The sequence below is a fragment of the Glycine max genome, chromosome 2 (assembly GCF_000004515.6).
Source record: "Glycine max cultivar Williams 82 chromosome 2, Glycine_max_v4.0, whole genome shotgun sequence".
Classification (NCBI taxonomy): Eukaryota; Viridiplantae; Streptophyta; class Magnoliopsida; order Fabales; family Fabaceae; genus Glycine; species Glycine max.
This window is the reverse complement of record NC_016089.4, coordinates 2,483,381-2,500,810: the sequence shown is the minus strand read 5'-3', so window position 1 is coordinate 2,500,810 and position 17,430 is coordinate 2,483,381. Positions and strand designations below refer to the sequence as shown.

Here is a 17,430-nt window from a genome sequence, read left to right as displayed (position 1 = left end):
AAAGACCTCTCATAACAATATATAAATATATATTATTTTTCTATCTTAAAATAATTATCATCCTAAAAGATTAATTGTATATAATCATTTATTTATTTATATATTTTATTATTTATTATTAATATTAGAAGAGATATAAATAAAAAATAATTAAAATTAAAAAGCTCAAAATGATCTTTTATTTAATACTGGAGGTCGAAAGGCCTATAAGAAACAGCCACATGAATAAACCGAAAAGTCACCACAGGTTGGAGAGCACACACAATAGACATTGAAGAATCAGAAATATAAAAAGCTCATAAGTCCAAAAGCAAGGTGGGACATGAGCCACTAATACAAAAGGAGCAATACGTAAGCAAATCCAAGAGAGAAAGTGGTAACTAAAAGCACATCCAAACGCCCACCGTGGCTTGCAGAGTCATGCGAGTTTGGAGAAGTCAGATCCGAGTCATGCTTCGCAAACTCAAGGTGAATGTTGGCCTTGTCAGAATTGGAAAGCTTCACCTTTCGTTGCTGTGATGACAAAATGTAAGGATACATAACAGAGTCCTCTTTGGGAGAGTGTTCAAGTCCAAGTAGATGCCCTATCTGGTGCATCGCCACAGTCTCCAAGTCCAAAACTCTATCATCTTTAGACAGTGTGGCGTTTTCACTTGGAAGTAACCAGCCGATGTTACCGTCCATAAGTACCACCCCTTTCTTACTAGAATCCGGTTGCAAAAATATAAGGCTGCCACCATACACCTCCACTTCAATGCCCAAGGCAGTGAAGTTGTAGAACCCTACCTGGATGTCGGCGATGTCGTAGGTTGTCTCCGTGAGACTCAAAGTCCCCGAGGCTTGGGCCCACCTCGCGAAGGAATCTCTGAACACCTTAGTCATGTTGTCTGGGATTTGGTTTTCGGGAAGAAAACCGTATGTGAGGTTTCTGTTTGGGAACCAGCGGTGTCCGGCTTTGGGATAGGAAATGTTGTCGTCGGTGAAGTTGTAGTCGAAGTTAACGTCGGGGACACCGCATCGTATGGACAACATTTGCTGAATAAGCTCTTTGTTCAGGCCGCCGGTAACTTGAAGATTGGAAAAATTCTGGTAGGTCTTAATGGCTGATATTATTTCCTGATCGAAAGAATCGTTAAATGGCCCAGAGGATTCAATGTAGCCGTAGTCAGATAAGTAATCTTTGACGATGTACAGGCCTGTAATATTGATTTGCTTCGGTGGTGCGTTTGGCGCTGGGAGATCGGACTTTGGTTGTAAACGGTACATTGGCGGTGGGGAGGGGACTTTAGTGGTAAATCGTCCTTATAATACTCAAACAGTTTCTTTAAAATTTCATTGGCAATATCTGTCGTCTTTTTCGCTGGCTCTCCCAACTTCAAAAGTTTCTCGACAGAGGGCAACTTTGCAATGTTTCGCAATCCATTAAAATTAAAAGAAGCACTCGCCGAAATGGATGATTGGTCGAGAAGGATAAGGAATACTAGGAATATTGCACGTAGGTACGGTTTCATCTTAAAGGGTATAATAATTTTCTTGATTCCCTAGAGCTGCATGATTGTGTGCGTCTAAATATAAGAGCTGAGGAGTAATATATTGAGGAAGATGACTGAGGGTCGTTATTGCGAATTCCAAACTGGAAGGGACTGAGTAAGTTCATGAGTTTGATGAAGTTTTGTCCCTAGTGTGGAAACAATTGATATTCCACGCCTACTTAAGGTAGCACACACGATTTGAAGGGTCTTCAATTCATCATTAACAAGTTACCCACTAGGGATAATAAGGACATTAACAAGTTGCCCACTAGGGATAATAAGGCCGGGCTTAAGTCCAAGCAGCCCCAAGTAAGGACTTTAAGGTTTCAAAAAAATAATCTTAATTTTTTTAGTACTAATATATCTTTTAAAACTTATTATAAATTATATGAATAAATAAAATGTTCATTAATAAAATAAATAACATTTAAATTAAAACATTAAATGTTATGAGTAAATAAAAGATTTAATTGTTAGAAATTTGTTTTAATCGTGATTCATAAATATACTATTATACTTTTCATCCATTTGTTCTGTACGTGGTGTCTCTTTTTGTAATCTGTATATACAGCTAGTGGCATGGGGACTGGTTTTGGGTTGCTGGCTGCGGTTTAGGGCTTGGAGTCATTTGGCACTTGCTCTCGTTCTTGGGAGTGGCGACAACTTGTAGATAATAGTTCATATGCATGCACGTGATAGGGTCGGGGTCAGTAGTGGCGTGATAGAGTTGCCTTACTTTTCATCCATTTGTTCTGTGATGTCTCTTTTTGTAATCTGCACATACAACTAGTGGCATGGGGACTGGTTCTGGGTTGCTGGCTGCGGTTTAGGGCTTGGAGTCATTTGGCAACTTGCTCTCGTTCTTGGGAGTGGCGACAACTTGTAGATAATAGTTCATATGCATGCACGTGATAGGGTCGGGGTCAGTAGTGGCGTGATAGAGTTGCCTTACTTTTCATCCATTTGTTCTGTGATGTCTCTTTTTGTAATCTGCACATACAACTAGTGGCATGGGGGACTGGTTCTGGGTTGCTGGCTGCGGTTTAGGGCTTGGAGTCATTTGGCAACTTGCTCTCGTTCTTGGGGAGTGGCGACAACTTGTAGATAATAGTTCATATGCATGCACGTGATAGGGTCGGGGTCAGTAGTGGCGTGATAGAGTTGCCTTACTTTTCATCCATTTGTTCTGTGATGTCTCTTTTTGTAATCTGCACATACAACTAGTGGCATGGGGGACTGGTTCTGGGTTGCTGGCTGCGGTTTAGGGCTTGGAGTCATTTGGCAACTTGCTCTCGTTCTTGGGGAGTGGCGACAACTTGTAGATAATAGTTCATATGCATGCACGTGATAGGGTCGGGGTCAGTAGTGGCGTGATAGAGTTGCCTTACTTTTCATCCATTTGTTCTGTGATGTCTCTTTTTGTAATCTGCACATACAACTAGTGGCATGGGGGACTGGTTCTGGGTTGCTGGCTGCGGTTTAGGGCTTGGAGTCATTTGGCAACTTGCTCTCGTTCTTGGGGAGTGGCGACAACTTGTAGATAATAGTTCATATGCATGCACGTGATAGGGTCGGGGTCAGTAGTGGCGTGATAGAGTTGCCTTACTTTTCATCCATTTGTTCTGTGATGTCTCTTTTTGTAATCTGCACATACAACTAGTGGCATGGGGGACTGGTTCTGGGTTGCTGGCTGCGGTTTAGGGCTTGGAGTCATTTGGCAACTTGCTCTCGTTCTTGGGAGTGGCGACAACTTGTAGATAATAGTTCATATGCATGCACGTGATAGGGTCGGGGTCAGTAGTGGCGTGATAGAGTTGCCTTACTTTTCATCCATTTGTTCTGTGATGTCTCTTTTTGTAATCTGCACATACAACTAGTGGCATGGGGGACTGGTTCTGGGTTGCTGGCTGCGGTTTAGGGCTTGGAGTCATTTGGCACTTGCTCTCGTTCTTGGGGAGTGGCGACAACTTGTAAATAATAGTTCATATGCATGCACGTGATAGGGTCGGGGTCAGCAGTGGCGTGATAGAGTTTAGATAGAGTTGCCTTACTTGCCTTGTACTTGAATTTTGAATAAGTTTTAGATAGAGTTCTTTTATTGTTGCAGATTTTATCTTTTATGAGTTTTGTTTGAGCAGTTAATAATTTAAATATCAAATGAAAATGATAGAAGATTAGGTTGTTTAGCAGATTGGTTCAGATTAGTTGTAATTTTATACTTAGATATTCTCATTTCATGAATTTTAATTAATGGTTATTTTCTTCATTGTTTATCTCTATTTTTTTTTTACAAGTTCTTCCTATTTATATATTTCATTTTACAAAACATTTCCTAGCGTATCTAGAGCTTGATTCTTACGACTTGGGAGGAAACACTTTATTGAGTGATTTATTCTTTTTTAAGAAATTATGGTAAAAATATGTCTTCCTCCAACAACGAATGTATTATATACGGATAAAATAATATTTACCATTTTATTAGAAGGCCTAAAGGCATGCCACTGCATGATGAAAACAGACATGATTCCAACTAGATTTATACCACAAATGCTGATTGTACTTGATTGCATTTAAATATATATTGTTCGCAAGTTAAGCCTCATGTCCTCTGTATATTACTATTTTTCAATCCTAAGAGGGTTAAAAGTTAGGTTATTCTAAAACTGCATAAAACTACCATTAAAGCCACGAAGATAAAAGATAACATTCATATTTTTCATTGATAATGATTCTTAATAACAACTAATTATTTGGATTATTTTATGTTTGTTTAGTGTTTAATACATCTTTAATGTTTTCTAATAATATCAAATTCAAGATGAGTATGATGTATCATTACTATAACATCATCAAGTTATTATCCAGTAGTAATATATTATTAGACTTAATTATTATAATATTTTAAAATTTATGTTTTACTATTTTATTTTATCATTAAAATATTTAATTGGTATGTTATATGTATATATATTATTTTTATATGAAATTAACTCTTATAAATTTTTATTACAAGTACTCTCAAGTCTAATAATCTTGATATAGATATAATTAAAATAACATATATTTTTTTATTGATCTATATTATATTATTTTTCATACTATTGTTGTTTTTATCTTATTATTTTTATGTTTTTTTTTCAGTTTTTACAACAAGATAAAAAATAACAGGAGTACATAAAATAGTATAATATAAATCAATAAAAGTGGCAAAGCCTCTTAGTTCGATTTAACATATCTTTCTTTGTGAGAGTTTTAAAATTAATTAATTAATAAAATATTATTTTAATTGTGATTCATAAATATACTATTATACTTTTCATTCATTTGTTGATAATCTGTCTGGGGATGAGCGTAAACTTTGGTGTCTATCTTAAAAATATTATTTTAATTTTATTTTTTCTCTTCTCTCTCCCTCTCCCTCCCTCTCTTTTAATTTTCCCCACAAGCTTTTTGTGTTTATTATACTCTCTTTTCAATTAGGGGTTTGTAGACAAAGGTGGTGGGGTTGTAGATTCCCAAAGAATAGTCAATGAAGACACTACTGGAAAAACTGCGTTTAACGATGGTGGAATAAGCACTTCAAAGACGGTGGAAGTCCATCTTTAAAGTTGACGTCGTTGTTTACGCTGGAACCTTCAACGATGGCCGCCGTTTTGAATGAAGTCCCAAAACAAGTCGTTGGTTACGCAGCAACGATGTGGAGAAAATAAATGTCTACATCGATCCTTTACCCAACAACGTCGTAGAAACATGTAGTTTCTAAGTCGTTCCGACGATGCAACGACGTAAAAGATGCGTGCATCAACGTCGTTTCTGGAAAACAAACGACCTGAAAACGGCATGCATCAACGTCGTTTCTGAACATCAAAACGACTTAAAAACAGCACACATCAACGTCATTTCAGGGAAACAAACAACTTAAAAAGCCAATCCTTTAACGTCGTTGCTTCACTCCAAATGACATGAAAGTGCATCCTTTAACGTCAGTGCACCAGGTAAGCATCGACGTAGATTTCTGTATAATTTTTTTTATATATAAATATAATTAAAAATAATTTAAATTAATTATTTATATTTAATAATCATTATTTATATTTTCTAATAATAATTACAATATTATTATTAGAAAATATAGATAATTATTATTAAATAGTTTAAATTATCATTTAATAATATTATATTTATATGTAAGAATATTAATATAAATAAATATAAAGAATAACTTCTAAATATAATTAGTTATTATTAACAATTATGTATAAGCTGATAATTATAAAATGATATAATAATATTAAATTACATAATAAGCTGAAAATTATGTATATAATATTAAATTATATTCTATTTAAAATTAAAAAATAATGTATAACCTGAAAATTTAAAAATTATATAATAATATTAAATTAATATTTTTGCTGAAAATTATGTATATAATATTTAATATATATAAATAATGTATAAGCTGAAAATTTAAAAATTATATAATATTAAATTAATAAAACCGTAATATAACCTGAAAATTTAAAAATTATGCGACTTTGAATTGTTTACTAATTATCATAAGTACATATAATTTTTTTACTATATATGATGGTTTTAGTTAATTTAATATTATATTATTAAGCAACATAATAATAAATAAATGATAAATAATGATTACGAAGATAATTTAATATTATTTTATTAAACAACTCAATTAGAAAATTAATTCAGTATAAGACATAATTATATAATATGAAATTAACGAAAACCTTAATCATAGGTGAAAGAATAAAAATTATTATTCTCAACTACTTATGATAAGTACATGTAATTTTTTTATTATATAATTAAGCATTATATAAATAAATTAATATTTTATGAATGAGTACATATTAAGCAAGGAGGACTCACATTAGGAAAACAACTGAAGATGTCAAACAATGATGAGACCACGTACTCCCCCTGCATGACCAACTCTATTATGTACATCGACCAACTTCTGGGAATAAATTAAAGCACCTTTTGTCTGTAACCTGAAAGAAAATAAATGTCGTTAGGATTCAAGATAGCTTTTCTACCAAGTATTAGTCATTCAAAACAGATTGACATATGAATAGTTTTGCATGAAAAGCATGGTCAGAGACAAGTAGTTGGCACATTTTCATGATTAAGTTGCCAAACCCAAATTGAAATTTAAGTACACAGGATTCACCATGTGTGAAGATTTCATTTTTTATTGAAGATAGATTCCATGTGTTGATACACAGGAACAACCTTAAACAACAACAGACCAACCAGTTACTTGGGCTGTAGAAAAAAAATATTATTCACCTGAAACCTGATTAGTTGTGATATTAAGAATTTAATTCGAAAATTCAATCCTATTGTGGAAGAATATCTTAAACCTCATGACTGCAGTCAAAGTTTAGAGAATGCTTGTGAAGTCATTATGGAAGAATATGTAAAGCACTTTTGTAGTTTTCAAAAATTAAAAACGAATAAAGTTTTTATAATTAAGAACCAATACTAAAAGATTTTCATATTTTTACTTTTAGAGACAAAAGAATATAATTAAAGTAAGAATCATTAATACACTCTGCACTGTTTGTAATAAATCAAACAAGACATGTCTTATGCTAGTCTTCAAAACCAGAGAGGGAGGGCCAAAAGGGCTGCGATGGAGAAAATTAATTTGTCTGCCCAAGTACAAACGTGGGCAGATGCATGGAACTGAAACCATTACTAATTGATTGTATCATTGTACTAATGCCTACCCACATCTTGTCATGGATTAATTAATTGCTCGTAAAAAATGGAAACCAAAGATTAAGACTCAAATTATAGCTATACCAACCATGGCAGTTAGGGTACTTGCAGTTGTCATTATTACAGATAGCGCCACATCTCCACTAGCAAAACAAAAGGGTCATTAGATCACCTGGTCATCGATATGATCAAACAAAGTAAAGCATTAATTAATTGGAATTATATATAACTGAGAATATACCGTGAAAGATATGTTATAATATTACTAGCTGTGCCTGCAACCAAACAAAGATCGACCATTTTGAATATGATGGATAGAATTATAAGAAAACTAAGAACCACAAAATTAAATTTCATACCTCCTGGACTGCACCCAATTAATATTAAACCTGCTGCAAAATGTGGTGCAAGATTTAAGAGTGTGCTTATGAGAAATCAAGAGTGGCATCACCTGAAATTTGTCAGCAATTTACACAACCACATTGTTGTCTTTCTCTGGGTTTACAACATGCACAAAAACTTCTTGGCCCAGATACCACGAGTTGAGGTTCTCTGGACGAAGGTTCCAAATACCGGCGTTGTCAAGAGACATTTTAAATATTCATGGGGTTTAAAAGGGAATTCTTATTAATGATTCCAGATCCATGAGAAGCTGAAAAGACAAAGTAATGTGGTCAAATCAAAAGGAAAACTATAAATTTTAGAGTAGCAAACAGAATTGAAGCATTTCTTGGTTGAATCTGTGAAACAACCTCCATTCCTAATCGTATGTCCCCTTTCTTGTTATGTATGAAAATGGTTCATTCCAGCATAACTGCCTCATAATTTCCTATGCAAATGGATGGAGTAACAGATTATGCTGTGGCCAAGGAAGTAAGACATACCTGTGTAGTGCAGCGAGCCATACCATCCCACTTATTATAAGTACTTCGGCTATTTTCTGCCCATACTCCAAAATCCATGCTACAGTTCAAACGAGAAATTCATTCACTCTTAAGTTTAGTGTAACATTGATAAAAACAAAAATGGTAAATTGAAATTTTAAAACTAAAATCTCACCCAACAACAAAGAATGCATAGCCATCCATATGGTAGCTCTGGACTGTGGTAGCCATCCAAACATTAACCAATATGAGATTTCAAGGGAAGTTAAGACTTAGAATCAGGCCAAACATGAAGTCGATCTCTATCTATTCATCAATTGTAATAATAAGGTACAGTATAGGATTTAATTGCTACATGTGGCTTTAATTTGCAGAGTTAAGTCCAATAACAGATTCTAATAATAAATAAAAGATGTAGAGCATAAGTATGTAACCCTATACATCAATGGACATTAATGTCAAAATCAACATCATTAGGTAGTTATCTGACAAATTTAATATTCAAGGTTACTTTATCTTTTGTACAACCTACCTAAACCTGTTTCAAAGTGGTCCACACGTTTTATTGGTTTGCTAAACACACAGAAGAAATTTGGCTCTTAGCATTAATATTGAGAAATGAGAATTACATGAAATAAAATTTAAATATTACAACCTCCCAACGGCAAAAGATAGCTAACCAAAGAAACTTGCTTTGTATTGGAGTATTTTCCCTTTTTTTTTTCAATTGGAGTATACCCTTTATGTATTTATTTAATTTATTCTTAATTTACTAATATGAGTGTGTTTGCTCCTGAATTTTTCTTCAGGCTAGCACAATTTGTGGCATGAAATATGAGAAATATGCAAAAAATGAATTAATTAGATAATATTGAGAAGAAAGGAATCCTATCAAAGATTCCCCATTCCCATGCTGCGCATTCTTTGGATTCTCATAAACCAATTTACTCCGACAAAAAAGTAATGGAAAACCCACCTCAGTAACTGAAAATTCCACTGTATGTTTTGCTGCCGGCCTCACTATGATTTCTGTGACAGCATCGGTATTTTCGAGCTCCCCATCTTTGCTTAGTCCACCGTACTTCACCGGAAGCTGCTCCGGAGCTATATATCTGAAAGTGCAAAGGGACAAAAATCAAAATCACCAACAAACCAAACTGAAAAACAACAAAGAAAAAGGCTAAAATTAATCTAAGAAAGAGGTGTTGATGATTGAAGAAAGAGGTGGAAGACAGGAAGAGCCATGATAGAAATTAATCTGAGAAGGGCCTTAATGTGCAGAGCAACCTTAGCTTGTGAGAGGCCTTGGTTGTTGGTGAGGTAAATGATCAAGTACGACACAATTATGGTGTTCACTATTTCAAAGTACAAATTGAAATGAACACTAGCATTCTGAAAATGGTTTTCATGAAATTGTTGTTCCCTAGTTTAAAACTATGTTAGAGCTGATCTCAAAATACAAACATTTTCTGTAGAGGAGGAAAGTAGCATTCTGAAGTTGCATGCTTCGTTTTGCAGAAGCTTCTTAAGAATTTGAAGGTAAATTCAGAAGCTGTACAATTAAATGAAGACAACAAGGGTAGCAGCGAATAAGGTGAGTTATATATACTACCATAATTGCTGCTTATACTAAACCAGCTTAGTTTGAAACCTGTGTCAAGCTTTTCAATGACCATAGGATGAATGGGGGGCTTAATTAAAGGGCCATGGCAGATATCATGGTTGCTGTGTTCTCTGAAGTTGGTGAAACTCTTACAAGACATGAAGGCAGAAGGAACAAGACTAGATCAGAGGCTGTACCAATCTGCTTCTAATGCTTCCAAAATAATCATTTCTCCTATCTTGACATGATATCAGACTCATCTAGGCTTTCACCAAGAGTGGGTGATAACTGCTAAGAGTGTGAAAATGGCATAAAGTCATATGCAGATGGCCAATCAAATATGACAAAAAAAAACATAGAAAACAAATGTGAGTCATAATTATTAGAAATGGTAAAGAAAACTCCATCTCCATTGAGTTCAAACGACAACCCAGACAATGTTGTCATCTAAGTTGAGCTATAAGGTGACGATTATGAAGAACGTTTATACAAATATTGCTCAATTTTGGGGATGGCTGCCTTGGCAAAAGATGCAGACAAAGCTAGGCTCAGGTTCATAATCCTCAGCAAATTCTAGTTGATGCGTTGAACAATATTAAATGAAATAGTGCTAAAAGGATGATATAGCAGCACCCAAAGAACTCCAGGTAACTCTATTCCAAAACAAAAACATATAAATTTCTTATTACAACTTAATAAAAAAAATCTCAAACAAAGTATTCCATAAAATTAACCTCCATTTTTTGTGAGATATCTACTCCCCCCTCCCTCCCAGATTGTTCTTTCAAGAATAAGGGGAAGTCCATTTCACTTTCAATAAATAAAATAGTGACAAAGAAGATAAGGTTTTTACCTGTGTGAGGATGGCCGCACAACGTACGGGGGGGCCACACCACGGAGACAAACTTTCTACTGCCGCTGAGTACACAACCAGAGAGAGGGACGTCTCGAAGGACAGTGGGTGAAGGACAGTGCAAGAGTTAATAATGTACGCAATTGAGAGTGGGTGTGCTATAGAGGGAGACTTCGAGAGAGGGATAGTGGAGAGTTCGAGGGCACAATCGAGACTGGGTGAGCTAAAGAGGGAGAGTTCGAGGGAGGGACAACACTGTGATAGTTAGATGGGAGAATTGAAGCTAGGATTTCAGATTCAGGAATAAAAAATTAAGATGATTTTGTGTTAATGATCGTCGTCATTTTCATACTCTCTAATTATAACAATGTTACCCAATCAGATTCTAAGACGGCTCATGATAATTGTCTTAAAATACATGTCATTAAAAACAATTTTCTTGTCTTAATTACAAAAATATTATCATGTTATATTTAATATTTTAAGACAATTTAGTTTTAACCGTCAATTTAAAATATATATTTTTTCTAGTAGTGGAAGTCTGGAAAAATATTTGGGTACTAGACTGCACTTGGTAAAAGGATTGGGTACGTACTTTGTAATCATTCTCAAATTAAAATTCTTTGGCTGGTAAAAAAAGTGGCCGGCAATGGCTACTCAAGGTAAATGACTTTACAATATTGTATAGGGCTCATGTAATCATATTCATGCGGGTAAAAAGGTTTTAAGTTTCAACGGATCGATATGCTCAATTAATTATTTTTTCTATACTTGTTAAAATACTAGAATAAAATACAATAATACAGCCTTTCGATTTTTAAATAAATATGCTCAATTATGAACTACATTATTCTGAATAAGATAAAAGACAGATGATCTCTAAACAAACGTAAAAGATAATAAGATGATTTACACGAGATAAGTCCGAACTCTTATTCTAAGTCTGACATATGATTTAAAATCAAGTCAGTCTTGCATAGTAAATTATATTTTAACATAATTAAAAAGTGTAAGATAGTATCAACAGTGACATATATTTTATTTACACATATACAATTTAAAAAGATACATGATAAAAAAAATAGTTTTATTTAACTGGTAGAAGATTAATTTTTCCGAGTACATTACACTTATCATCCGGAAGTTTCGTGAAATTACGCTCACTCTTCCTTTTTTTAAACTCCTATACTAATTGTGTTAATTATTTTAAAAATATTACCAACACTCCATATTCATCAACTAAATCTCTTTAATTGTTTGGATATTACACCATGTTAACCTATAGATCAAGGAGGTTGCTAAAAAAAGTGAAAATGTTAAAAAATACAAAAGATTTATAATTTTGCAAAAATTAAGGGGATGTTACGTATTTTACTCATTATTTTATTTTTTATATAAATATAATTAAAATATAAAAATAGAATTTGAAATTTAAATTATGAAAACTTTTTAAATTAATTTATGTGATAGAAAGTTATTTTAATTGTGATTTATACATATATTATTATATATAATATTTATTGAATAAATTTGAATAATAATATAAATATCTTAACTGAGTAACTAATTAAAGAAAATGTTACCAAATCAATTTGATACAAACACTTTAATGACATGAATTACAAAATGAAATAGATACTTTAAAGGAAATGTATAAAAATAATTCAATTTTTAAAAATATGGACAAATTTATTTTATAAATAAAATTATACGATTTATCATTTTATTAGAAAAGTCTGATCTATTACATCCAATGCAATATTAAAGTAAAGAAAAGCTCAAAGATCTTTTTTTTTAAAAAAAAAAAGGGGATACAATACATTTTATAAAATTTTATTTAATTTCATCTTATTTTATGTAACCTTCTCTGTTGTGATGTTGTTGCATGTCTTTTCAAAGAAATTTTCTTTTAGGTAACCTAAATAAATAAAATAAGGTATAGGGGTCTTCTTTGGTGATGAAACGAGTAGATGGGCACAAAATTGATTGCCAAATTGAATGAAGCCAGTGAATTGAAGCATGATATGTTGTGAAACTGTTGCACCTTTATGTGATCATCAAATAACATCTAGATCTTGATTTTGCCGTAAAACATTTAGGATATCCCAGGTGGGCATATTTTTACCTCATAAGCCTACATCTACAAGCACAAGGCTCTATTTTAATGTATTGAATGATTGCCTCACAATTGGCAATCGTAAATACTTATCGTATAACTAAAAATCTAAAATTTTATAACATAATTAATGCATAAATTTTGTACGTACAAACTAGCAACAACCATGCATGTTGGTATCGCTGGAATAGACGTACAAGAAACACAAGTAGCAGTCATCACACACAGGGCAGGTCGGAGGAAGCATATCTTCGCCAATATTTTCCTACAAACAAGACGAAGAACTGTAAAAGGGGCACGATGGTGGTCGGAGGAAGCATAAGTTGCCTGTAAAAGGGGCGGTGGCATGACCAGGGCAGGTCTAGGGAAGGGTAAGGGTTTGTGTTTGGCAACTATCAGATTTTTCCGATTAGGTTTAGCCTTAGTTCTCTATTTATCTTTGATTCATTATTTTTGTGTAAGTGTAAAGTGATTTCAGATTAAGTGGCTTATGTGGGTAGTCCGCAAACATGCTGATTAAATATTTTAAATAAAATATAAATAGTATGTTATTGAAAACAAAAATATGCTTATCTTGCGTTAATATAAAATTAAATATTTATATCAAATAGACAATAAACATAAAAAATCGTTAAAAATATTACAATTTAATTTTTTATTATAGTTGATTGACTCAACTAAACTAATCCCTTTTTAATTAATTTAAATGATAAAAAAATCAAAATTTAAATCAAATCAATCTAATCAAATATAACTAATGTAAATTTAATTTTACCTTAAATTTGATTTGATTCTTACCAACTCGTGAATATTCCTACCTGTAATTGTATCAGTTAGGATTAGAACTAGTGGGTCACATGCATGGGAAGCTACAAAGCTATTACGCGAGTAGAGAAGTTGGAATCGTCCTTGTTACTATTGCATCTTCTTGTATGCAGTAAGTGGCTGTGCATATATTAACATTCAACTTGTAATTGGATGTTTCCTTTTAGGCTTATATTAATGGCTATGTATCGTGATTGGTGGGATTCACAAGTACATGGTGCGAGTTTTATTGAGTTCTCGTTTTCCATGAGTAATAATTTATAAATTATTTTTTATTTTAAATATTGCATCCACACTTTTTTATTTTTTTATTATATCATAAATTTTATCATTTTATATATTTTTCATTTTTTTCTCAATCTAAATGTTAAATAGGATTTTGGATGTGTATCAAACATTTTTTTATCGGTGACAATTAATTAAGCTGTAAGTGGGTGGTGCATCCCTTGCAAGTTGCAACTTATTTTTTGCTGATAAAGTTGATACTGATGGCAGTACTACTTATAAACAATTGTTACTGATGCATCCCTTGCAAGTTGCAACATATTTTTTGTATTTTCCAATTCATATATAATTTATCACCCATAGCCATCTATTCGAAGGAATCTAGCATTTGAAACATATATGGATCTTCTTTGTGAAACTTTGTATAATTTTTGAACTTGACTCCTGCTATTATGCTTTTCGTTTCCCTTGACACTTGGTTTAGTTTTCGTATTTTTTCTTTTATTCCTTTCTTCCAGTCTTTCCTTGTTTGCCCCTCTTCTTTTCTTCCGCACAACACTCCTTCTCTCCACCGCAGACAACCAGTGGGCACCCGCCGGAGTTTTTTCTTCTTTCGCAGCACCGCTCAAATGACTCACACAGAAACACGAAAGAAAAAACACAACGCCGCAATCATTCCTCAATGAACCAATTGAATGTGATTAAGTGAATTTCCGTAAAGTAATGGAAACAAGGCTCCACTTGCTTCTTCTGTGGTAGAGTACCACCAAAGCAACTACAAGTGACGGTGCACTATGGTGGCGGATAGAAGGAGAGAGAAAGAAGATGGGAGAGAAAGAAGAGAATTGAAGGGGCAAACAAGCAAAGATAAGAAGAAAAGGAATAAAAAATACAAGGAGAAAAGAAAAAAAAAATGAGCCATTAGATTAAAATCGAAAGGCCTATAAGAAACAGGCACATGAATAAACCGAAAAGTCACCACGGGTTGGGGAACACATACAATAAACATTGAACAATCAGAAATATAAAAAGCTCATAAAAGTCCAAAAGCAAGGTGGGACAGGAGCAGCGACTAATACAAAAGGAGCAGTAAGTAAGCAAATCCAAGAGAGAAAGTAGTAACTAAAAGCACGTCCAAGCACCCACCGTGGCTTGCAGAGTTAGCAAACTGAAGGTGAATGTTGGCCTTGTCAGAATCGGAAAGCTGCACCTTTCGTTGCTGTGACTGTGATGACAATATGTAAGGATACATAACAGAGTCCTCTTTGGGAGAGTGATCAAGTCCAAGTAGATGCCCTATCTGGTGCATCGCCACAGTCTCCAAGTCCAAAACTCTATCATCTTTAGACAGTGAGGCGTTTTCACTTGGAAGTAACCAGCCCATGTTACCGTCCATAAGTACCACCCCTTTCTTACTAGAATCCGGTTGCAAAAATATAAGGCTGCCACCATACACCTGCACTTCAATGCTCAAGGCAGTGAAGTTGTAGAACCCTACCTGGATGTCGGCGTTGTCGTAGGTTGTCTCCGTGAGACTCAAAGTTCCCGAGGCTTGGGCCCACCGGGCAAAGGAATCTCTGAACACCTTAGTCATGTTGTCTGGGATTTGGTTTTTGGGAAGAAAACCGTATGTGAGGTTTCTGTTTGGGAACCAGCGGTGTCCGGCTTTGGGATAGGAAGTGTTGTCGTCGGTGAAGTTGTAGTCGATGTTAACGTCGGGGACACCGCATCGTAGGGACAACATTTGCTGCTTAAGCTGTTTGTTCGGAACGCCGGTAACTGGAAGATTGGAAAATTCCTGGTAGGTCTTAATGGCTGACATTGTTTCCTGGTCGAAAATATTGTTAAATGGCCCAGAGGATTCAATGTAGCCGTAGTCAGATAAGTAATACTTGACGACAGACAGGCCTTCAACTTCAATATTGATTTGCTTCGGTAGTGCGGGAGGGGACTCAAGCTCTTTTTTTAAATAGTCATTGATACTATCTATCGTCTCCTTCCCTACCTTTCCCCACTTCAAACTTTTCTCGCTAAAGGGCCACTTTTCAATGTTTAGCAATCCATTAAAAAAAGCACTCGCCGAAATGGATTGGTCGAGAAGGATAAGGAATAATAGGAATATTGAACGTAGGTACGGTTTCATCTTAAAGGGTATAATAATTTTCTTGATTCCCTAGAGCTGCATGATTGTGTGCGTCTAAATATAAGAGCTGAGGAGTAATATATAGAGGAAGATGAATGAGGGTCGTTGTTGCGAATTCCACGCTAGAAGGGACAGAGTAAGTTCATGAGTTTGATGTCCCTGGTGTGGAAACAATAGGGGTGGGTAAGTGGGCGGACTGTCCGCATAAATTTGTATTCGCAGCGAATCGGATTAGTTTATTCGTTTCTTACAAGTCATTCAGCGGGTTTAATTTTAAAAGAATTTTAATTTTAATAAAAAATAGAATACAATCAAATTAAGTTCAATACAAGTGTAAATAAAATCAATCTCAATAGTTAGTCGATTACATCAATAAAATAAATAATGTCTTACCAAAAGAAAATCCAAGCAATAAATCTAAAATATGAAATTTAAACATCTCCAACAACAAATGATTCCACGTTTGAAATAACTCTCATCTCCACATTTAAGAGTGCAACAATAATGAATTAACCTCAACAAAAATAGGATAAAAACAAATTCTAGAGAGAAGAGATGTATTTGTGTGGTGACGCAGTGGTGGGTCGAGGCTGTGTCGCTGTGGTGTATCACGTGAGTGCGAGAGTGTGAGTCGCGAATGATAACTGTTAAATATGATGTGAGCTATTTTTTATAATAAAAATATATTGAAATATCTTTAAAAATATTTATTTAACAATTATTTTTAGCTTAAATGATAAGAATTGATATTTTTATTACGTATGACTTGCATATATGAAAATGATAAATTGAAAGAAAAAAGATCGAGAAAATATCAAAAACGAAGATGTTTAACATGTTATCGCTTATCTTTTTTATCTTAATCTTTTATTTTTCTTATTTTATCTTTTTTTATCTTTATCATCTTTTAATTTAAATTTTTTATTTTTATCTTTAAATCTTTATCTTATCTAATATATTTCTTTATATTTAATTTAACAGAAAAGTTTGAAGTGAAAAAGAGAATCATAACTAATGCGACTGCGGGCAATCCATGGACCCCGCGAACCAGACCTGCATTGTCCGCGGGTTAAACGCAGCGGACCTAAAAATATGACACCATGAACCGTTTAAAAAAATTAGTCCGTAACTCGCGCGGACCCTGGGTCCCACGGGCCAGTAATATATCTTAAAAATTCTTAATTTTTTTTAGTACTAATATATCTTAAAAAATTTATTATAAAATTATATGAATAACTAAAATATTACATTCTTAAATGATAAATAATAACATTAAATTTTATAAATAAATAAAAGATTTCATTTTTAAATTTAATTTAAGGCTCTAAAGTTTTGAGTGTGATAGGGATAGTTAATCTTTAAATAAGAAACATATTCTACTCACTGATTCATGGGTGGCCATCTAGTTTCACTTCACGCATGGAGAGTAGGAGAGTGCTTTGGTGTACTGGAACTAGAGGAATCGGAGTCTTTTCCCGCTGCTGCTGGAGTTTTACATAGA

The 17,430-nt window shown here is 33.8% G+C and overlaps 1 protein-coding gene, 1 long non-coding RNA gene and 1 pseudogene across 11 annotated transcripts; all 3 read right to left on the bottom strand.

The window, feature by feature from the left end:
• Positions 1–168: 168 nt before the first annotated feature.
• Positions 169–1,798, bottom strand: LOC121173684 (metalloendoproteinase 5-MMP-like; annotated as a pseudogene). The gene has a single exon (XR_005888999.1). The product of XR_005888999.1 is annotated as a metalloendoproteinase 5-MMP-like (transcript).
• A 1,567-nt stretch (positions 1,799–3,365) lies between these two features.
• LOC121173753 (uncharacterized) lies at positions 3,366–10,999 on the bottom strand. 9 transcript variants are annotated; one of them, XR_005889088.1, is made up of 9 exons: positions 10,621–10,999; positions 9,965–10,420; positions 9,141–9,276; positions 8,340–8,382; positions 8,165–8,243; positions 7,522–7,932; positions 7,369–7,423; positions 6,426–6,547; positions 3,366–5,361 (listed from the first exon to the last, which is right to left on the bottom strand). It is a non-coding gene; the product is annotated as an uncharacterized lncRNA (long non-coding RNA). The 9 variants fall into 9 exon arrangements; XR_005889090.1 differs by having other exon boundaries at positions 9,921–10,055; positions 10,502–10,997; XR_005889089.1 differs by having other exon boundaries at positions 9,965–10,055; positions 10,502–10,996.
• Positions 11,000–14,689: 3,690 nt separating this feature from the next.
• LOC100805716 (metalloendoproteinase 5-MMP) lies at positions 14,690–16,084 on the bottom strand. Its single transcript, XM_014764515.3, has one exon. It carries the CDS (start codon positions 15,927–15,929, stop codon positions 14,859–14,861), a length of 1,071 nt encoding a protein of 356 aa, XP_014620001.2. The 5' UTR covers positions 15,930–16,084; the 3' UTR covers positions 14,690–14,858.
• Positions 16,085–17,430: the final 1,346 nt, after the last annotated feature.

Excerpts from the sequence above, each read along its gene's own strand:
- LOC100805716 (XM_014764515.3), bottom strand. The coding sequence starts at position 15,929 with ATGAAACCGTACCTACGTTCAATATTCCTATTATTCCTTATCCTTCTC.